Raw genomic sequence first — 23,541 nt, 5'->3', positions numbered from 1 at the left:
GACAATTATTTATGCCCCAGAGAAGCTAAACCGATTCCATAACTCGAGTGGCTAACAAGAAACAATTATTCCTTCCCAATGCTCTTGCTTAAAACTCAGATCTAGATGTATACTTTTAATACCGCTCACCTAATAAACGCACTAGATGAAATACTTTATACATTTCCTAGTACTTGGACATTTCAGCAGCGATAAAGAAGCGCATAAACACTAAAGGAACTAATAATGACGCTCTGAAACCATAATTGTAAGACAGGTACTTAAACACAATCTCTTAACAGGAGCGAGCCGGTTGGTTTTATTTATAAATGATCAGACAAATATTTAATCAGGTCGATTCATTTCGGGGAGCTACATCTATTGGGTTATTCCGTCGATATTTCTGATACGTTTCCCTAAGTGCAGTCAGTGCAGCCGCACGGATACATGGTAAAGCTCTACAGCTTTCCCTTAAACTTTTGCAGTTGAAGAAAATTATTGAACAATTTCTCGCTTACAACTGACTCTACTGCACTTTGACGTATATTCCTAAACAATATACCAGCACCGTTCTCACTATTAGTTCTTGATCTCTTAGCTTTCGACCTACCAATTTATCTTCTTGTCGTCCTGGTTAGCTCAATTTATTGAGTGTCAGGGACAGGAGGTGTCACGTGTTCGGACTTCGAATGAAGTACGAATTTTTGTTAACTATGAAGTTTCTCTTAGAGGTGTGTAGCTTGTCTCTGTGTCTGTATGGTGATGCTGATATGAAGGCTAATAAATATTTTGTGCGATTACTCAGGCGTTACAAATCAGTGATCCTTTATGTTATCCTATTGTAGCAACTCACGTATCCGGGGCCTTTTGCAGATCGCTGACTTCGGCGTGTGCAACCAATTCGAAGGTGTGGACGCCCTTCTGTCGGGAACTGCAGGCACTCCCGCCTTTGTTGCGCCAGAAGCTCTGAGCGGTAAGTTTCTGCCTCTATTCTTTCCTTCCTCCTTCAAGTCAGGTGCAATGAGTCAGTAAGTCGTGATTAACCGGAGCTAAAGATCTTCCGCTATGTGCAGCTCTGCACACGACATCAGCTAGAACGATTGTGAGCCGAATGCTGTAAAGTAACCTAGACAGCTATGTTCGGATGTTTCACGCTACTTATCCAGAAACCAGCCGCTCGCTCAGAGTGGAGCTGACGGTTTGAGCACAAATAATGCAGCAGATGAAGCATGGAGTGTTTTGTAAGGAAAAAAAAGCGATGTTTCTCGTTTCCAGTGATCATTGGTGATCGAAGATATCAGATTGTTTTTTTCTGATGAAGTCTTCACCACCTTAGAAAACTTTGAGTGGCATCCTATATAGCTTTCACTTATTCTGTTTACACAGCTCTTGTTTTCTGTCACCATGTTGGTGAGCACACGTGACTGCTAAAAAGCGGATAGCACATGAAGGAAAAGTATATGCGTATATGTAGCTGACCACATGAGGCTTCTGAAAAGTTTGTAAGCGCTTCTGAACCCCTACTTGAGACACGCTGTGCTGCAAATCTAAAACTAAGTAGGAAACGATCATGCGTGTTTTCAAAAATGGTGATGTAAATTATGGGAAAATGTTGCGTATTCCTGTTTCCTGAATGTGCACTGTATGAGGAAAATTACCCAGAGGAAGTAAAACACACTTTTTCAACCATTACTTTCTTTGTGAATATTTCCTTTCGTACTCCGTATATCATAAAGGGGAGGGACGTTGATTTCGGAACCGAGCACAGATTAGTCTTCGTATCTATTTTTGGAGTCAGTTCAGTGAACAATGCAATGAAATAGTACCTCCTATTCTTTAGAGCAATGTAAATGCAATCCGTCGCATGCGACTTAAGTAGTGGCAAGCCTGCATGAGCCCTTTGGTATTTTAACTGGGCGACAAATATTCCCCAGGGTAACTTCTTTCGCTTGACGTACGAGACAAACTCATTTCTCCTGATACAAAAGTGTCATAGTTATGACCATTAAAATGAGCACGACTTAAATATTCTCAGATGAAAGCAGGAAAGCGAGAAGTTCAATAAGTTAACTCGCCCATGTGACCTGATGCATTACACAAAAACTCTGCTGACAACTCAGTAGCCAACAGCATACTTAAAAAGGCGCCATTTGCTGCTAAAGCTTGAGTCTGCGTAATTGGCCTTTCTTTAGTAACTGGTGATATTTTAAACCGCAGTTTTTTGGTGCCCACTCCTGCGCTTCGCGTCGCCGTTGCCGTCGTCGTTGTCCCTCGTAAACAGCTCCGCAGCCAGGGCAGTGCGCGCTCCTGCCGCTACCGTTCGCCACTGTGTGCACTCCTCCCCCCCCCCCCCTCTCCCGCGCCCTTTTCCTTTATGGCGGCGACCGTGTTCTCCGGTTGCCGAAGCGCCGGCTCGGCATCAGTGTATCACTGGCGTGCATCCCAAGCCGAAACGCAGAGCCACGTTGACTTGACTCGCTAACGGTGTCAGCGGTATCAGCCAGTCGCTGCTATCTCTTCACCACGGAACATTCCTATGGGCCCACGCACTGCCTCCCGCGACCTCTCGATAACTTAATTGCTCTCTTCGCTCCTCCTCCAAAGCCACCCCGGTGAAGCGGCAATCAGAGCGCCGGATCGGTGTCGGCTGAGCTTGATTTGTGCACCGCCTTCGAAACGCATAGCCGCCGCCGATCTCCACTGCGAACCGCCTGCCTAAAAGTTGTCGGTAATTGTACATACATGTCTTGCTCGAATTCTTTGCCTCTGGAAAGCTGGAACAGCTGATGAGGACGCTCAAATTTTGCATCAGGAAGTAACGTAATCGTCGAAAAATTTGCAAGTGCTTTTTTTTTTTTTTTTTTTACGAAACTTGGCTCTTTCTTATTCCTACTTTTTTTTTCTTCTCTTCCAATGGCCTTCAACCTGCAGATAACCGAAGCGAGTACAGCGGAAAGGTGAGTTTTCTATTACTTCCCTCCGTCCGGCAAAGCACGAACACGAAAGTTACTTACTTCTCAAAGAAAAAGGGACGGAATAATTGAAGCACCGTGCTGTGAGATTTTAATCCACTGCTGAATACAGGAAAAAAGCCTCATCAATTATCGGAGGCTGACTAGCTAGAAAGTACGCCCTCGAGAGGTTCAATGGTCTTTTATGGGCTGTCCACACGTTTGAGGGTGCCTAACATAGTTTCAACATCGTCGGTTGATAGTGACAGATCTAAGACATTTTATATTTTGCGGAAATGACGAAAGGTTGAGATACGATGCCTGCAAAATATAATAGGCAAAATCCTGCACCATCTCCCTCAATGATAAATAAAAAGAATCTTTCCAGCATAATAATAAATGCTGCAATATACATGTATGGTAAGGCAGTTACAAAATATTCATGCCAAAAGACTTTGCTAAGCCTCACAGGGTTCTCAATTTATGAGCTGGCTGCAAGCTTTACGCAAAAAAGCTTCTTGTTAGTCCTCCTTTTCGGGACATTCTTGTTGCTCCACCAAACGTATAGTTTGATAGTTCTGTTTTCATCGCTAGATGAACATCGTAAATGCATCATGTACTCGTAAATGCAGCAAAAAATAATCTGCTTTTCATCGCGTGATTTGCTTGCTTCAGCATTGTTCTTCGGTAATGAAGCCATACTTTCTTGCCCGAAATTCAACCAGAGAGAACGCGCTACACTGCTTGAAGCGTCTTTACGGCACTATCCGCAATCTTGATCCCTTCTAAGAGGCAAACAGCTCGCAAAGAATAGAAATTATGAACTTTTTGTTCGTTTTTCAACTGTGCGATAAGTTGTGAGGGAATGAGAAACTTTTCGGGCCTCATTACTTCGGTCAGGAACCAGCGTTGCGCGAAGAATTTAATTGATTTATGCACGAACGGTCAGGTTGGAAAGTTCTATGGATGGCAAGGTCTCAGAGCCAAGAGCCTCAGTTTAATATAAGATGATGGTGATAGCGTCCAATAAAGTTATTTGCTGGTTCCTTCAGTTTGGGAAAGAAAATATAAGAAATTCTGCATGGCACACGTTTATATCATCAAGGAGCACAGCAGACAACCTCCTGCAGGAGATTACAGACATGCCTGATTTCTGAGGCCGCCCAACGTTCAATCTATATTTTCTTTCCCATTTCGTTAATGGCTGAGCATCATTTCTTTTTTTTTTTTTTGGTTAGGAGCTACATGGCTCAGGTTCTGCGGTTACGGCTTACCACGACGGCGCAGTTGAAAAACATAAACGCAGAACATGGTTGAGCGGAGCTTTTCATTCCGTTTGTCATATATTACGACGTCGAACAGTCCCTTATAATGAATATACTGAAGGGCATACTCCCAAGGGTTTAGTTTCCTCAACTGCAAGTGTTAAACGTTGTACATTTTGTCAGCTCTTCATGGAGGCTTTTGCGTACAGGTTAACCTACATGGAGTCGATTACGCTTCAGTGTAATAAAAATGTAAGAAACAGTAGTAAATTTATAGTGGAGTAAATTTTCAAAAGAACGAAACCATGTGCTATATTTGATTCGAGAAGGCGAACGCTGTTCCCTTTCCTGCTGCCGCTGTGCAAGAACAAATTTCTGTAAGCTGGCCGCAATCACCCATTAAACGCTTCGTAATTTCAAAAGAACATTAAAGTCTTTCTATATGAACTAAAAGAGGCAGATACAACTCATGAACAGAGCGGGAAACACCCCTCAAAGGAGGCCCCACGTAGTCAATGGCTTCGACCGATTGCCACAACGCGACCGTTAATCCGATCGCACTACTAGCGCTTCGTTTCTAACGGCTTACACGTACAGTGGGGCACAGCGACGTTCTGGGACCGCCAGTGACCAATGACGCATGTTATTTTGAGGGGTGTATGAGTTACTTCCCGACTTTATTCGACTATCGCAAATAAACGAAAAATTGATATCACTAGAAATCTCAATCTTTCAATGCATTTTTATTGAAAGGGCCTCTAAAAAAAGAATTTCAGAACCTTTATGGCTTGCGATTATTAAGGTTCTTTTTTTCGAATTCCAAAGGAATATAGACTTTTTTTCCCTATATAATGAAAAAGTTTCATTTGTTATTTGAAATGCTAGGGTGTTAGGCTTCTTCCAAGACACAGCCTTGAAGCAACAGAAAGGGTTGGGATCGAGGAAAACACGAGCCAGAACGCAGTACCGATTTGCCAGAATACCGTAACTGCCTTGCCGTAATCTCAAAACTTCTAGGGCCTCCGCAGAGTGTCGTAGGTTGAAATGCTATTATTTCATGGTTACTAGTACGCATTCTTCGACTAGTTTTCATATGAAATGCGGGAATCGAGGTTATTTATTTTTGGCTTTCTAATTTCTTTTTGTTAAACCAGCGCCTCTAAAAAAAGCAGATATCTTTCTGCACAGTGCCGCGGATGGCGGAATCGCATTGCATTTTTACCTCTAGTTTTGTTTTTTTCTTCTTCGGCTCACACATCCGGTAAAGATTTATAAATATATGTCAAATTGACCCTGCACATAAATTCACTCAATTAGATTAGCTGTAAGGGAAAGGCAATTACCATGACTGTCATATGGGGGTAACTGCTACCGAGTCGACGACTTCTCGGCGCACGCAGGTGGCATGTATGTAGATGTTAGGGTTAATCTGCAAGTCTAGACAGTTTGCATAGTTGGTATGGAGTCATTTTATGAAACAGCCCATGGAAGAGCACAAGAGTGGCAACAGAACGATCGCTGACTATTTATTTCTGATGGTGGAAATATATAGCTTGAAAGTTTGAGAACACAACAGAAAAATACACTGGTAAAAGAAAAAAGATTGTTCAGAATGTACGAGTCTCCATTGTCATTTTTCCTTCGAGTTATCCAACTTTCAAGCTATATATTTCGGCTTTCTCAAGTAAACGCATGAATTGATAGTGGGTGCCCGTCACAGCCGTTGTCTCTGTTCTCCCGTCCTTAGAGCTGTTTGTTAAGATACTGTAAGTTTAGCCCGCGAAGCTTTGCCCCGCAATAAATACACAATGTTTTGCATGCGCTCCTTGATAAGCGATTTTTCGTAAATATTCAGCCCGTTTCGAATACTCGAAAAACATTGCAATAAAGGCTTTTGTTTAATATACTTTTTAAAAATTTATAATATTTATTTCTTACTTGATGTGCATCCGAATACTCGTGAATGCTCCGTATTAAAACGTCATATAACATATTGCGCCGTCGTTTTCAGAAATACAATCCAAGTACTTGAGATTGAATAAGGGAAAACTGTTAAGTTGAAATCTCTCATTCGTTTACGTATCGTTTTATTTGTGTGTTTACCTGCCACACGATTCGTGACGCAAACCAGTTATAGTGGGCTGCAGCTCTGTAAAGTTCGTGCAGTTATTTTAATAAGCACTCACTCACTGTTTCAACCAAAAATAGAGTGGCAAAAGAAATGCTGTCTGCCAGACTATAAACTTGACCCGTTTGCTAGTTATTATAAGCCCATTATGGAGCGAGCTCTGGTTAGCGTTCGGCTCTGCACCGGTCTGCAGCGCTATATATGTGATGAATGGCGTCATTCTGTTTTCATTTAGTGATGACGGCATTGCATCCTGCATTTCTTCTCATAACATGCCCTACGTAAAATATTATAGCGGAATTAAAAGTATCCGTTTTAAATGTATTGAATGCATATTTTCTAAACAGAATGCGCATTTATAACATGATGGTTATACCTCGTACCAATGACGTGCAATAAAAGTAGATGGAAGCAAAAAGCACTAGGGTCTACTTTCTATTTAATGAATATTTGTTATTCTTTCTCTTGCCATTTATCTCTAGCGGTTGCCGCTCTGATATAAAGGTTGTTAGATATTTATGTATACCAATTATCTGCGCCTCTAAAGTTTGCTAAGCTGCGGAATGATGAAGGTAGAGAAGAATAAGATAGGGATAAGTCATTAGGGGACGAACACTCGCTTACTGTTTTGTGCAGGCGAAATGTTTGCCCGAGTCCAGGATGATACCTTTCTAGACCCTTCAAGCTTGAATCCTATTCTTCGACTGAAATATCCGTCAGTTTACGCAAGGTCTTGTAAATATGTGTTCGCAATAATTCACGATACTGAATATCTTCTCTCACTGCGCAGGCGGTGGACGTGTGGGCAATGGGTGTCACCCTTTATGCCTTTGTGGTCGGGAACGTTCCCTTCCATGACCCCAGTGTGCTGATCCTGTACAATAAGATCCGGAACCAGCCTGTCGTTTTTCCGTGAGTCCTCATTCAAGTCCATGATGGCGTATTTTCTCTCAATAGGCTGAATGACACTTTACTTAAGTCACGTAAGATTAGGTATTCATGATAATTCTCTGCAGTTCAACTTAGGACAAACAAAGGAAACAAAACAATTTATCCGGCTTTTTTTAGGTTGTTATATATTGCTAGGATCTGTATTAATAAATCTGCAATTCTTGTTCCGAATTTCAGAAGTCGTAATAAACAATTTCAGCCTTAGCCATATAAGCCATAAATGCCGTCAGCTCTTAGGTGGTTGAGCTTTTATCGGTCTTGTAGTTCTTGCTCTTCTGGCTATCCAGAAGGAATATGCAAGTGAATGTCACACAGATACGTTAAAACAAAAAAACTAATCGTGTTGAATTTCTTGACACATTTGCCGTAAATTTATAGCTCCAAGTATAAACATAATATAATATTCAAACAGCACAATATTATCGATGATACTCTTCGTTTATGTAAGGCCAATTCCACCTGTAAAAAGCATTTAGATATTTGGTAACTAGTCCAGATAAGATTATTGTGAAATGTTGGGTACCTATGCTTGCCTTGAAACTTGTTTCACCAAATTCATTATTAATATAAACAGCGCGAACACGAAAACAAGGGACAAGAAACAAGAAAGCCACAGTACCAGCGCATGTACTGTGGCTTTCTTCTTTCTTGTCCCTTGTTTTCGTGTTCGCGCTGTTTATATTAATAATGAATAAGTACCAACTCGCCCAACAAAGTATCTTGTTTCACCAAAGACTTCCTTGCCAGTTAATCTCATCAAAATATACTCTTTGCTTAAAATTCAGTCTTGATTTAAGTGGAACCCGACAGTAAAAATGTGTATCTTATAAACATACAAAAACCACATGGAACTTACATTATATTGAAAACAGGCCTTTCCATGAAACAAACGACATGCATTAACTAGCATGGAGAAGTAGCTGAAGCAATGCAAGATTGTGGTCCTTATGTGTAATAAATAACGCAGTCGCCTCTTTTACAGTTCCCATCTCAGCACGGAGCTTCAAGACCTTCTCTCATGTATGCTGAAGAAGAACCCTGAGGAGAGGATAACAGTGCCGGAAGTCAAGGTAAATTGCATCAACGCACGTTTTCTCTAGCATTGTTTTCGCCTGCTGTGCGTGCGGTGCAGAATATATTGAAAGAAAGTAATCTTTATTGACTACAATAAATACAAGAGCATGATAGTAGAGCGCTTTTTCTGTGCTGTCACTGCTTCTCATCTACGGCGGCGGTAATGACAGCGACTTGAAAGAGGAGTTCGAATATCGAAGTGTTATATGGCTTTTGAAAGTTAGTGTCACTTTAGGCAGCTAAGAGCAATTTATAAAGCCTTGATTTGTTTGGGAAAGTTCACAGCAGGGATCGCACAATGATTTGCCAAAACGACTCAGCCGTATCACAATGTCAGGCTATCATCCACCTCAAGCCCTAAGTTGGTGCAAGCCTTCGAAGTTGGTCTTTCCAATGTTCGCAAATTAGAGCATCCGCCTCAAGTGCAGTTATTGTGCTTTTATTTTGACAGCGTTAAAGGCCTCTTTCTTCAGCTACTACAGCGGTGGCGTCGACGTTGAAAGGATAATAATGAGCATGCTTCTGGCAGGATGTACATCTAAGGGGACATGGTCGGGCAGTGAATGGCCGCCAGGCTATGTGACGTCACAAGACCGCCTGACATGGTCAAGCTGGCAGAAGCTGCCAACTCGAGTATATCATTTGAGATGGGAAGGCTGTATGGGATTAACAGCTAAGGCCTTTGGAACCTGAGTCAGATACGCTACCCTAGGCCTAACAGAAACGTTGGTACGACTTGGTTTAGAGGGCCTTTTTATCTACTTCGGATTGCCCTTCACATAATACAGTAGCTTGGGGCTGTATGCTAATGAGACAAAAACTCAAATTAAGGGATTATTGATCAAGCGAGTATTGAAATGCATACCTTCAACCGAGGATTTAAAAAAAGGAGTTCCAGACAAGAGCCAATAACACTCTCTCGCCATGCCTTTTAGCGGTCGTTAAAAGGAAACTCTTAGTTTGTTTTGACCATTTCAAGTTTATATTCGTGTCATAATTCTGATAGAAAATAGGTGTCTCAAGATGCCAAGTAGCGGTATTTTTAAGCCGACAAAAATGCAAAACCCAAGACATAAATGTGGCCACAAGGAACTATGAAGACGTCCAAATTGCCATAAAGCCTATTGATGGCGCCTTGATTAGCTAAAGTTTCCACTCAAATTAGCTTATAGTTCGAGCCACTATTAATCTAAAATGACGAAAAAGACGCTCGAAATTTTCTATTGCACCACATGCGCAGGGAATATAGATGACGATGCGTCCAGTAACGTCGCGTGCCTAATTTCTAAGGCCAAGAAATGGGAAATTTTAAACTTAGTCTACGGTGAAACTAAATAATGCACTGATGCATACTTTAGCACAAATGACGAGCTATTTAAGGGTAACGTGTATTTATACCCTGGGGATCGCACACTGATAATATGCACGAAGCCAGAAACAATAGGCCATCTTTATTTACACTGTAGAGAAGAAGGGGTTTATCATTGAAATGTATTGCAAAGTACGCTAATGAAAGATTTTCCGCTAGACCCGTATCGCATCCGGTACTTATGCATAGAAAGTGAGGATGGGGTACCATTTTATTTAATTATTGTCATGGCCCCCATTGTATATGGCGCTCAAGATTGTCTGGTTAAGATTGTAATGAAGACTGACGGTTTGTTTGAATTTATATTCGGGAAAGCGTGGACAGGTTTTTGGAAATTAGGAAAGCTGCTGCGCAAACTTCCGAGTGGCTCGGAAGACTAGCGCCTTTGTTGTATATTCGTGAATTTTATTGTGACGAAGCTCGTTCTATGCTGCCTTGTCACGACATGTTATATGTAAATAGCGTTTTGTGTGAGTTTTGTTAATTTTGTTTCGGTGAAATGCGATGTGCCAAAGCCAGGCGATAAAGAAACAAAAGTGTAGTGAAAGGTACTTTAAATTCCGAGGGGGTGGAAAAAACGTCGGAATTATATGTGTGCCCTAAATGTTGCCACTTTTATTATAATTCCAATGTAGTCTCTTGCAAACAGAGTTTAGTATTTATTTCTTTTCGTTAGCGTGCCCTATTGCATTTTATTACTCTCCGCAGGTACACCCTTGGGTGACCCGAAATGGTACATGTCCCATGTCAGCCGAAAGCGAGAACTGCGTTTTCGTCGAAGTCACCGAAGAGGAGATCGACAATTGTGTGCGCACCATACCTAAACTCGACACACTGGTAAGAATGCATTTATTTCTTTTAAAAAATATTCGAAATAAAATATACACACACACGTGTGTGTGTGTGTGTGTGTGTGTGTGTGTGTGTGTGTGTGTGTGTGTGTGTGTGTGTGTGTGTGTGTGTGTGTGTGTGTGTGTGTGTGTGTGTGTGTGTGTGTGTGTGTGTGTGTGTGTGTGTGTGTGTGTGTGTGTGTGTGTGTGTGTGTGTGTGTGTGTGTGTGTGTGTGTGTGTGTGTGTGTGTGTGTGTGTGTGTGTGTGTGTGTGTGTGTGTGTGTGTGTGTGTGTGTGTGTGTGTGTGTGTGTGTGTGTGTGTGCATGTGCGCGTGTGCGTGCGTGTGTGTGTGTGTGTGTGTGTGTGCGCGCGCGCGCAGAGAGAGAGATAGAAGAGGGAGGGAGCTAGTTCGGCTTAACGAGGCCACTAGATATAAAGTTGGGAGCAGCTGCCAACTCGGGCTTTTGATTTGAGTTGGGAAAGTGCCATAATGATCAACCTTCCAGTGCCCTACGATTCTCAGTTGAGCACGCTACTCCTAGGCAACACAGGCACTTTCATACGGTTTGGTTAAAGTGGGGCTTTATATACTGAACTGTTGCTTTTTAATAGTGAACGACTGCTATGTGAGCAAGACTGCCTATTTTTCTTTATAGTTCCCCGTTTTGCTACGGCTTCCATCTTCTTAACAATTATATAATGTAGTGGTACACGTAGCATACAGTTTTTGTGTGTGCGCGCGTTTATTTTGGATTGCTATTTTAGCACGTTTAGTGCGTGATGGTTTATATTTTTTTGTATTAAATACTTCAAGTTCGGGTATGGTTCTATTCCTTGAGTTTTTTCGCAGCTGTTGTTTATGGATGCTATTCTTTTTTTTTTTTTTTAATATGGGAAAAAATGTTAACGAGCGTGTTACACTTAGTGTGTTTCATTTGTATGTATGTGCGAAATGCAATTTGCTTACCCTAGAGAGCAACGTATCAGGCCCCGTGCCTTTTGGCCTCCGTCCAAAAGTTTATGTAAATGCACTTTAGGTAAATAAAGTACTAAAGGCCGGTCACGTACGCTGTCGCATCATACCCTTCAAAGCGAAGCTTGATTTCTCCCCATAACTTATTGTTCATTGAAAGGTTGGTCAACAGATGTAGGATTCAGGCGGCATTATGGTGTTTTCAATTGCGGATGGTGTGCAGTGGACGCAATAGAGCGACAGCCGAGAAACGAATATTCTTAATATGCGGCCAAGACCGGCGATTACAGATTAAGTGAAGGACTGGCTGCAAAGAAAAACGGGTGGGCTCAGTAGCCACACGATATTTCATGGAAGTGAACATTGGTTTTATGACTAAGTTTCTTTAGTGATCTTGCGCATTCCAGCTGCCATTATATATTAGTTGTAGCAATATTAATGCTGTCCTCGGCCGCATCTCTGGCATAGTAGCCGCGCATAGATTTCTTGGCTGGCCATTCTAACGTGGTACGAAAATGCACATGGAAATTTGTTTTTCGTGCTCTCCCTACGCCTCAGATCTAGCTTTGGATTGATGAACGGCAGAATTCGCTTCGTCGATTGCAACCCCGCCAGGTCAACACTCGTACTCACTTGCCACCGCCTAAGCCGCATTTATACGAAACGATAACGAAGCGTTAAGAAAGCAGCAACATTGCCAAAAACCACAAAGAATCCGGCACTTGAACCAGACGGTGCCGAGTACCGACTGACAAAAGTTATCAGCCACAGTGCTACCAAACATCACGCGATCAAACAAACGAAAACGTTGTGTGCATCTCGGGCACGGTAGCGCCAGAGTGAAAACACGCAGGTGTGACGCTGATTTCAAAGCACTCGATGCCTCTCCCTCCTCTTTATTGAAAAAAAAAAATCGAAAAAATAAAGGCCTAAAATGAACATAACAAGAACGTCACTCAAAACCTCGAAATATCGTAAGAAAAAACAACTAAAAAAATTACACAATTCTCAAGCGGGAGCCACAGATACCAAATGCTTGAAACGCCGCAGAGAGGTGATTTCTTTATTCGACTCTGCTACACGCTGCGCGATTACCTTGTAATCAAATATTTCAGTTCACCCCTTCCGAAAGAGCTCTTATCCATGTATCACATATACCGCGAAATACGTAATACAGAAAAGACATCGAGGCACAAGGAAGCTCCATGACCGTTGGTACGAAAAGTACTTCGAAGTGGAAACCACAGTTGCCATACCAGCTTCCCCCGAACTGCGACAAGCTCGTCAAAGCAAGAACAATAAACCTTGAATCGCAGTGCACACAGAAAAATAATAAGAGAAACACTTCATAACATGCCTCTAGAAAGCGCGTAAGCGGTTCAAACAAAGCAGGTTCATTAACAATGCAAGTGTCGCGCACTTGCCACCTCCGCTTGCTAAACCCGGATGTTCTGAGTGCCAGAGGTATTCTTGTGAACAACCGCGCTCGCGAGCTCGCCTGCGAAAGACAAAACTAGGTTACAAAAAAATTGTACCCAAGTTTTCTCAAGGACAGACAGGCGTGTGGACCGGATTTCCGGGCAAGCTTCAAACGCGCACTTATGAACATAGAATATTTACTCTGGCGCAGTGAGGACCACATCGTCTCCACCCACCTCACAGCAGACTCTTAAGATTAGATGAGAAGAAGCTATCAAATATCGGTAGTCACATACCCAAAAGCTTCAATGAACTGAAAACAGAGATGTAAACCAAACACCGACGCCCCTTAAAAACGCACCGACACGCACCGCATGGTGAACGTATATGCGAGCTCAACGCAACCAAACATATCCTCAGCAGCTCAAGGGCTTCGTGGGAGGGGGGGAGGGGGGGGGGGGGGTTGTTGCTCCTCCCCTTGTCTTGCAACTGCTTCTGCTGGTTCGCCTTGCGCGAGAATGGAGCTGGATGCGGGCCGTTAAGCTAAAAGGCTAAACCAAGACGGCATCATTATTTTTTATTTCTTTTCTGCAATAATAAAGTTTCTATCTCCTTTTTCTCTTTCTCGGTCACCTCACTTGTAAGCAGTTTCTTGCACATGCCAGCTTCTTCTGATGCTTGTGTTTGCTACAAACCTTCACTTCAAGTAATTTTTTTTGTCTCCACAGATCCTGGTTAAGAGTATGCTGAAGAAGCACTCGTTTGGAAATCCATACAAAGACTTCCCACGCCACCGCGCCCGTTTCACAAAGGCCACTCGATCTAATTCAGCACCTTCCTCCTTTGACCTGTTTCTTGAAAGGTATGGTAATGTTGTTTTGGTAGGGTGCTGTCTCGACAAGAGACGTTTTTTATCTCCCTATTCAAGAAAAGAAGTGCAACTCGGTTATTAATTTGTCCTCAATTTTCTGCTGAGACAAATCTCTGTAAACATGATTGCTACGCAATATTTGAAGTTTTTGAGGTATGCGCAGTGGGGACGTAGCTACCTCTCCACCGTAAGTCTTCTCAAATGTGAACAAGCGGCAATATTTCATGTATTATACGGCATACCTAATTCTACATGGACCGCTACCAGACACTGAATACCACCTTTGCAACCCAGAGCTGTAATCACAGTAAACACACGAAATAAAGGTTGTCTTACAGCCGAATCATAAATCCAAAATTAAAGAAGAATCGAAATATAGCTCCCATTGCACTGCAGATGGCCCGACCTGAACAAGCTACATAACGCGCACTGATGCGCGGGACACAACACTAAGCATCAGGCAATTCACCTATGTTCTTTCGCAGATATTAAGCTACTTCGATCTGAGATGGAGTAATCTAGAGGGTGCCCGTTTCAGGAGCACTATGCTTTCTTTGCAATTTTATTCCCAGAGTAAGGATGCTGATTTTTCCTTATCAAAACACCACTATATAGATGATGTCCTGCTTAATGATACATTTCAGTACTCACAAGCTGAGCAAACAGGCAGTATTTCAAAACAGCAGCAGTTTAAATAAGCAACTTCGCGTTCACGTTATACTTTTGGATGGTTCCGGAGGTGCAGCTTCATTAAGAAAAAGAGTGCACAATATCAGCAAGTCAGCAGTAGCACTGAGGAAACAATTCTTTGTACGTCAAGTGCTCCAGGGGAAAAAATATAAAGCAGGACCGCTGTAAGGATAACTAAACGAAAATATTTTATACTGTGCCGCGCTCAGATCCGTACTTGGAATAGATTGAAAGACAGTCTCTAGCACGCATTCAGGGTAGCTAGAAACTCAAAACTGCAGGATTTCATATTACGCCTTCTTTAAAAACTTCAAAATCACAAAACATGCCAAATGCGCAGAGGTACTGTCGGTGACAAAAGTTTCCAAGACGCATAATCAGGAATCGAAAGCAATGGCTGTGCTGTTATCCCATGTGCCAGACTGAACGGTCCGAAGGTGGGACTCTCATGATGTGACATTAGCTAGAGAAATGAAGAGATCGCCAAAAATGCAGCGCTTGTACACGAATTTTTTTCTCGTTTGCTGTAAACTTGTCCCCAGTAGTGCGTAAATCCTGCATACAAATTACTCTGTTTATGGTTTTTTTCTCCTTGCTGTAAACTCACTGTTCGCTCTCAAAGTACCATGGGTTGTTTGACTTAAAGGCAGAAATTGTCATGCAATAATCCTTCTCTGGTAAGAGGCAAAACACATACCAGAAAAGCTCAGAAAACACCCAAAGATGTGTCCTAGGGCAGAATAGGAAAGAAACCTGTGCCGTTTCCCTTGAGTGATGTATTTTCATTCACACCCGCAGAGCTCACAATGACCCTCAACATTTTTTTCTTGCAGAAAAGTTTCCTTAGAAAGTCCACTGCCAGCCCTCAACGAGATCAACTTCCTGGACCAGACGTAGTGGTGGCAAAAGAAAGTGAGCCGTGCTCGAGGCACAATGTGCATCCGGTTGATGCGCTGCTAACTGCTATCCCACCGACGCTAAGAGTGAATCACGGTAGAGGCGACGACAACTCAAGAAGCCTTCTTGCCACGGATGACTTTGTAGTGCAAACACAGCAGCGGCATCGAACGAACTACGAAATCTGGGTGCGCGTACCTCCCCAGGATTAATTTTTTGCCTCGTCATCACCTGCGACTTCTGCAACCCATTGCTCTCTCAACGTATTCAGGCACTCACGAGCAACATTCAACTCTCATCTGCACTTGACCAGCGTGTGACACTGTTGTCCTGTCTTTTTGATACCTTTCTTTATAAACGATGGCCGCTGCATAGCAATCATTAACATTCACTTGCGGCGGTAGGGCTTCGTGCTCACAGCGCAGTATTCCGCTAGAAGCAAAACTTTCTGTAACGTGTCTATTACGAGCAGAAGTTGAGCTGTGTACAAGGTTAGTCACGCCGTGGTTAGGAAAGCCATTGATGAACATAACCCGGTACCATCGACAATATCCTAATGCGAAGGTGATGAGTTTGAGAGCGAGGTGTGCCTCAAGTCTCATCCTCTAGTTGAACAGTATGCCAACTTTTAACATGTGCTCAGAAAGCGTGAAATGAACCAAATAATGTGTTCACAAGTTTCCCTGTACATTTGATGGATGCAGTCTAGCGTACAGGCCGCTGATTATTTACACTGCAAATGACAAAAAAGCAAGTAATATTGGAACATGTATAGTACTGATCGTGCCTGCAAGCACAGCTTGGCCCAAGACAGGGTGGTATGTTATTCTTACGATGTACACAAATATTAGCTGGAATACCGCGACCTAACGTTGTTATTAATGAACTTGATTGGATCGGTAAAGAAATTATGAATTCTGCCATATTTTTGTTATGTGATGTCCTTTACTATGATCGAAACACAAACTTCCCACTCGTTGCACTCTCGCGAAACGTGACGAAAATGGTTCACGACTGACTTCGCTAGCACTTGATGAGCGGCACTTAATAGAACCAGGATTTAATACATGTGACTGTGCTCCATAAGCTGCGTTTTCAGATCTCGCGTCAAGAGGTTTTCATCATGGTTCAGGACTTCGTTACTCTTTGTCTGTTTTGAGCTAGTATTTTCACGTTGAAAGAAAACATTCAGCGTACTCATGAAGCTGCGGCACATGTATTTTCTATATGCACATGATATGGCGGGTCGCCAGGCCCATTGTCGCTCAGTGTAGTTACTAGCATCTAGAATGATTTCGCACAAACAGAAGCAATTTTATTTTTTAAGGCATTTGCTGTGATTGTTGTGGTTAAAGAACGAAGAAAATACTCAGCACTGTGCTTTCGTTTTCCTTCTCGGTCTACCCAATGCGTGTATTCATTTTTAGGAGAGGTAAATGACACGCTTGTTTCAGATTTAGCGACGGCGTAGAGCTAAATTATTGTATCTCCCATTAGATATATGTGGTAAACCTAATCTTTTGCTTAGATTTTGTCGTATTTGAAATGCTTCTTCGTTTTATTCATTGGTAATTAGTTCAGTGCTACATTAAAACTGTACGTTTTTCCTAATAGAAGAACACATTGTGAGCATGTTTTGTTCAATAATTTGAGGTAATGTATTTTCGAAATGCATACGGCAAAATAGGTCAGTTCTCAGATGTATAGTGCGGCTGGTACAAGCACCCCAAGTAGCAGAAGGTGAAGAAAGGGGAAAATAAAGTACCTTCAAGTGTACACAGAATTATACAAAGCAAAAATTTGTTTCCCATTTACTTTTGGCAAATATGGCACATGAAGCATACTTATTCAATGCTGCCACACAAAGTTTGCTGCGCAATATTCATACACATATTGTTCAAATTTGTAAATTCGTAAAAGTAAAAGTACGTCTTATCACTTTCCCAAACACATATAACAGCGTGCATTGCACACGAAATCTTATAGTAGAACCTCTCATGCTTCATTGCACTCCTCACTGTTCAAAGCAGGCTGTTGGAATGTTGTATCAAGGAGAACAGTGGCTATTGGAATGGCGTATTTGGCCCAAGAAGGCCTTTGCCGATAACCCACTTAAGACAATCAACAGGCATTGAAGCTCTGAACTGTAGCATGTGACTGTTTTCTTTCAGAAAAAAAGACTGCGTGTGGCATAAATTACCTGTGCATTTTCTTCAAAATGATGCTAAACCTTCCTCATCACTCTCTTTCATTCTTGAGTAAGATTAGGTCTGCTGATGGGCTTTCAACTGACCATTTTGAAAACGCTTTGTATGGCACCTAAAACTGCCTTGAATATTTTCTTTACATTTTTTGCCCTGCTGGTCAGTGTTTTACTGAATCGAGATGGTCTCTTCTCAAATGTATCCGCATCTAAATAGATTCCTTGTTCTAAGCATTGGGACCACAGTAACGTCTGCTCCATGGCTCTAGAGGCCTCCTATTAATGAAGCGTTTACGCAGCAGTAAAGTTTCATAAACCAAAACAACTTGCCGAAACGATTCTTTCAGCTTTGTCTTGTTAAGGAGCGCCCATACGAGTACATGCAAAGGGCGATAAAAATGTGGCTGTTAAGAAACAAAAGCCGGAATAACAAGAAGCACTGGCAAATTCTTTTTGTGCAGTCCAACTGAACTGCGTGTCAAGGTGAATTCCACTCATGTGGAAATTGGTCACTGAACATCAGCATTCCGCTGCACTATTAATGAAGCACGAACATTGAAGTTTGGCTCCAATTAGGCCGTCTCACTGCAAAGCAGCTCAGTTTTATGTGTGTAGGTGAGGGCTACAGGTGCCAGAATGCTACGAGGCCCACCTTGACTTGCCAAGAGATGCATGCGCATCGCGAGCCACAGTATGGCCTCCTTTGACCTAGTTTAGGAGTTGTGCAAAGACGTGAATTTTGCAGTTTCTAGCACCTAAAATAAGTCCTAACCAGGCTGTACGCGACAGTAGAGAATTATCAGAATTACCTTCCTGATCAAATTCACAGTTAGAAAGGTTAACCACATTTTCGATAAAGCCTCGAATATCTTGTAGGCGATATTTTTATTTCGGGTCTATATGAAGCTATAGTAATGTATATTTCATTTATTTTTTCATGTATTGCTATAAATGCACATTACTTCCAGAATAGCTAACACAGCACCCCACAGCGGCATGCTTATGCACACATACCATGGTGGTATGCAAGCCCTAGAATTTAGATCTTGCGCACATAGAGCTGTCTCGTGAGCTCCATTTTGAGGTGAATATCTCTGACTTACGGAACAGTTTGTAAAAGTGTGTGTAACCGCTGTATGCCCATTGACAGAGCAGGTGGTCGAGGGATCAATACCTTTGTACAGTCTCTTTAGTATGCTATCTATGGTCGCTTCTTTGTTGCCTTCCTACCTGCTACACTTTGCTTCCGCCGTGTTAGGCGCCGAATGGGCCTACTGTACACCTTTACATTTTGGGCTTTGAACGCGTGTTTATGCCCAGACCTACTCGCAATATGCTAGCGGTTTTGAGCCCCATGTGAATAATTATCTATTGTATTTGTTTAATTATAAGATCAATATTTTAGTCGGAACAGAAAAATGACTAGCACATCGCCCGCCACCCTCCCATTCCCTAGAACATTAGTGTGATGGTGTTTTTTTTTTCCCGTACCAGGCGCGAGACCACTAGCGCCCATGCAGCGAATGGCATGAATGGCAGCACTTGGCAACATTTGTGGTAGAGATACAAGCACCTATCGACGATTTGAAGCACGCCAAAGCATAGTAGAAGCTGTACAGAACACAATAAACACGATTGTTATTGAGCATGAGTTGGGACACATAAGCAATTAGCTATATTCCTTATATCAGGGGGACAGACCACAATAATTCTAAAGAGCGAAACATTCCACACCGTGAACTTACTGGGATTCCCGAATAGATATTCCATACACAGCAGTCTGATAAACTCAGTAATAAATACAAAAATAACAGCAACATCCATCGGTCCAATGCCTTTAAAGTCACAAATACTTCAAGAGCAAGCGCTGTTTCGAGATCCACGGATCCTTTTAAATTTGTATTGTAGATTTCCCTTTCCTTCACAGCACTTACCCAGGGTTTGCGAGCCATGTGACAATGCATTCCGGAAATTAATTTCGAAGTTGGGCATCTTGGTGGCACTATGCACATCTCTGTGGCCTCAAGGTTAGCTCTGTCAATTTAAGAGCGCAAAACGGCGTTTACAATGTCGCAATCAATAATCCACACTCCGATGTAAAGAACAAATCTTTAGGTTTCCGTTAAGTCATCTAAAGAATTTTGACAGCAATTTCCTTCTTGACATTTGTAATTTAGCCATTCAGCACACTGACGAGTGACGTCGCTGCAATGTTTGCACGATCATCTCTAATTTAACCAGATTATTAATAGTCTTTTGCAGGAATGGTGTTTTGGCCTATGTAAAGGCATGCGGTTTGGCCTGCCTTAAACGACTTCTGCGTGGTATTTTAAACGCAGTTATCTGTACCGAGAATTCACAGCTAAAAAAATACGAGATAATTGTGTCGCATAGTTATATTAAAATCTTTGACGTACTACCAGTAGCCAAAACACCACGTGATCAACGTCAAGGTCAAAACGCTTGATCAACAGCTCGGTAAATTTTGAATAAATAAATCAGTTAAACAATCGGGTATATTGATGAGCTAAAAAGAGCCTGGAAATATTTCGTGGAAACGTACTTGCTCCCTCTTGGAAAAGCGACGAGTAACATGACTTCTAACCAGAATAAGATGACCCCGCAAGACATCTAGTGGTCTTTCTCAGCTTGAGAATTCCTCTGGAGTACTAGATGCGCGACTGTACCTCTTTAGCTCTTTGTCGAGGCTGACATCATTACCTGCGTAACTTTTGGTACTTTAAGCATTGTGTTTTTGGCTTTTTTCTGTAACGCGGTAATATATTTGTGTTTAATACAATCAGCCCTACGTCTCGCCATAGTATTGCACACATGTTCATCACGGCTGTATAAGAATCTACGCGCGTTAAACTTCTGCGTGATTCCATTGAGCTCTTGGGCATGTAAGCGTGTTGACGTATGTAACTTGACGCTGTAGATATAGGTATTTATTGCCTGAGAATTACTTGTTAGAAAACGGTTGGCGTAGAATATTTGTTTTGCGTTTTTATTATACTCAGTGTCATGTTTGAAAACTCTGTGTGTCCTTAGCATTTCCTACACTTAGCATGTCATATATAAACGCTCCTTTCTATATATCCATCTTCGCGCTACTTACCACCGACGAAACGAAAACTACATTGTAAGCGCTTGTTATATAATGCCCATCACTAATGGTGCTACAAGTAGACGCAGAACCTTTTCACTGCTTTTATCCTTCACAGCAGAGCACACCACAAGAACTTACCGCCTTCGTGCTAGCATTTTTTTATTGCTCGCGTAATGCACACCGTTTTGGACAGCATTCGTGCCTAGAAGGCAGAATAGGCAGTGCAGTGATTTCATGTAAATGCACAGGCCACAATCCGCAACTCCGAAATACTGTTTTCTACAATTAAGCCCGCTTTCCAGCAGCTTGGGTGCCCGTCTCTTCTTTTTCCGCATTGCAGTCTATTCCATTGCGCCCGTGCTGTGATGTGTTAGCTATGCCGTGTACTCGGCTAACTTCTCAAGGGTGCGCAAGTTGCTTGTACGTAAACTGTGGCACACAAGGCAGGATCAAAGCACTATAACTGCTAGGTTGCCTCGTGCATGTGTATATCTTGGTAAGAAACACAAATATTGGACTACTTTTTATCGTAAATGTTTCTTTGAAATTTGAGAGCTTTGATAAATTTCATAACGTTTTGGGGGGTGGTACCTCGCGTCTATATTGGAATGACTTTCAATATTAATAAATCAAGCCGTGTTAAGATAAATATTGTTGGCTACAGATAGATGCCGCTGATCAATAAGACCTCAAAAGTCAAGTATCGTCCTCAGCGCCAATTACGTGAGTGGTAAAAAACGTATTTCAACACTTTTATGCAGAAGTTGCGTTGGTAAATCAAAACATATAATCTCAACACGGCACTCCTACAAATCTCAGCTAAAGCCCGTTAAATGATTAGCCCCCTAGAAATATTGTGAAATGGCATGCGGAGATAGGAGACTTGCTGCGGTGTTAATGTACACATTGTTATGACAGCAAACGTTCTTTTTCTTGCAACAAAAATGTGACTGTCTTTATAATGCAGTAGTTCTTGAAGCAGTTCATTTGATATGTATGTGATCAGCAAGGACCAAACCTAATCAGGTTTGTGGTGTTCATGTTTTAACACCCTGCAAACCCATTTTCCGCTGTAACCTGGCACCGTGCGTGTCCAACAGAAACATCTTCAAGCACGGACATGGTGCGCGCGAGCCCATCGTTCACGTGCGATAAATGCACGCTGTTTGTTAACGCCACCCTGTGCCTCCTGCTCGATTGTCAACTCCATTATGACATCAATTAAAATACAGTTGAACTCATACTTCGCATTGTGGTGCTTTCTTCTTGAAGTTCACCCATGTAATTCACTTGGCTTGTGGCTCAATGCTGTGCCCTGCATTCTGCGTTGATAGTAATACGGTTGTGTTTGATTTAGAGAGCTCGCAGATTGTAGAAAGTCGAGATATGTTTTTTTATTAAACACATTGGACCAAACCCAATTTTCATAAGATAGAAATTGGTAAGTTAGCTGTAATTCGGAGATACCTCTTTCTAACAAGTCGAAATTTTAGAGTAAAATAAACACCATGAATGATGTGCTAGTGAAGTTAGCGGCTTTTTCAATGCTGTTATTCCGGCAACGCGACGATTTTATCACATAATGGTGCCTATATACTGACACGGTGGCCAGTTTTGAGGCCTCGTGCCGCCACATGTTTCTGTCATGCCACTGTCAGTCAGGTGTCATGCCAAGCTATCAGAAGGGTTTTAGGCTTGAACTTCCACCTAAAAGCCCAGCCCCTCACACAAGATGGAGTGTTCGTATGCTTTGCGTTCACCTCTTTTATCCGTATTTCGTCGTTTAGCCCATTTTCAAGGAACTCAAGGCTGCGCAATCAAAATAAACAGTGCATCAAACGACACATGTGCATCGACCAAAACATTTTCTGCATGTCCCAAATATTTGTCGCCGCACTACCCATTATGCTACTCGGGCGGTTACCTAACAGTACAAACACCCCAAAGGAAAAAAAAAAGAACTATAAAGCATTCATGTTTCAAATTTGAATCCACTGTGTGGCTTCTAGCAAGCGCGTATAGGTTCAACAATACATAATAAAGCATGCTCAAGTTCATCTATGTATCCCACAGTGGTGATGAAGCGTTTATGGCGCTCGATTTATGTGCCCAAAGGTGCGGGATCGAATCCCGGCCGCGGCGGCCGCTTTTCGATGGAGTCGAAAAGCAAGGCGTCCGGACGAATGAAAGCCGACAGTATGGCCACTAAAGGTGTTTTCCTTAATACTGGCCTTCAAGTTAGCACTGCCACAAAACGCGCTCGCGTAAATTGAATTATTAATATAAACATACGGCTATCTCATATTAGAAGCTAGCTATCTTTTAAACCTAATAAATAAGTTAAGCAATTTCATATTACTCGTCCTGACAAACAGTTGTTAATACTGCAGGTTGAGAAACTTCCTCAACAAATTGCCGATTTTGATAATTCTGTTGTAGGTTATCGCGAAAGGTTATTTGAAAAAATAAATGTTTTCGCAGAAAATGCAGTGTTGGGAGGCCAGCTTCAGGATACTGTCATCCACCTAAAGAACGTGAGCAGAGGGCCGTCATTTCAAAGCTCAGTGACTTCGAACCTTGTGCAGACACAAATCTGCACCCATCCCTTTCCACAGCTTACTGAAGACAGTATTTGCGAAAACTCCGCGAGATTCGGTGTATCATAAACTCGCACAAACATTCAATCCAGGTTTCTTGGACTTTGCGGAGCGTGTGCAGACTATTAAAACATCATATCTTGGAAAGAACTGTGTGAACTGTTTGGAAAATTGTTAATGGAAAACTGGAAACATACTGAGGGATTGCGCGCGGCTGTATTCAGTGCTATAGC

General features: G+C 42.2%; 1 protein-coding gene across 1 annotated transcript in view; it reads left to right on the top strand.

The window, feature by feature from the left end:
* Positions 1-21,952, top strand: part of LOC146196341 (calcium/calmodulin-dependent protein kinase kinase 1) — a 154,384-nt gene extending 132,432 nt beyond the window's left edge. Inside the window, exons 14-20 of the mRNA XM_084596965.1 lie at positions 853-952; positions 2,911-2,936; positions 7,114-7,235; positions 8,257-8,344; positions 10,426-10,554; positions 13,670-13,803; positions 15,336-21,952. Of these exons, the coding sequence (XP_084453091.1) occupies positions 853-952; positions 2,911-2,936; positions 7,114-7,235; positions 8,257-8,344; positions 10,426-10,554; positions 13,670-13,803; positions 15,336-15,399 (663 nt within the window). The 3' untranslated portion in view covers positions 15,400-21,952. The remainder of the gene's footprint in view (positions 1-852; positions 953-2,910; positions 2,937-7,113; positions 7,236-8,256; positions 8,345-10,425; positions 10,555-13,669; positions 13,804-15,335) is intronic.
* Positions 21,953-23,541: the final 1,589 nt, after the last annotated feature.

Source organism: Amblyomma maculatum, chromosome 3, assembly GCF_055883805.1.
Source record: "Amblyomma maculatum isolate TAMU_Amacu chromosome 3, ASM5588380v1, whole genome shotgun sequence".
Lineage (NCBI taxonomy): Eukaryota > Metazoa > Arthropoda > Arachnida > Ixodida > Ixodidae > Amblyomma > Amblyomma maculatum.
This window is presented reverse-complemented; position numbering and strand designations above follow the sequence as displayed.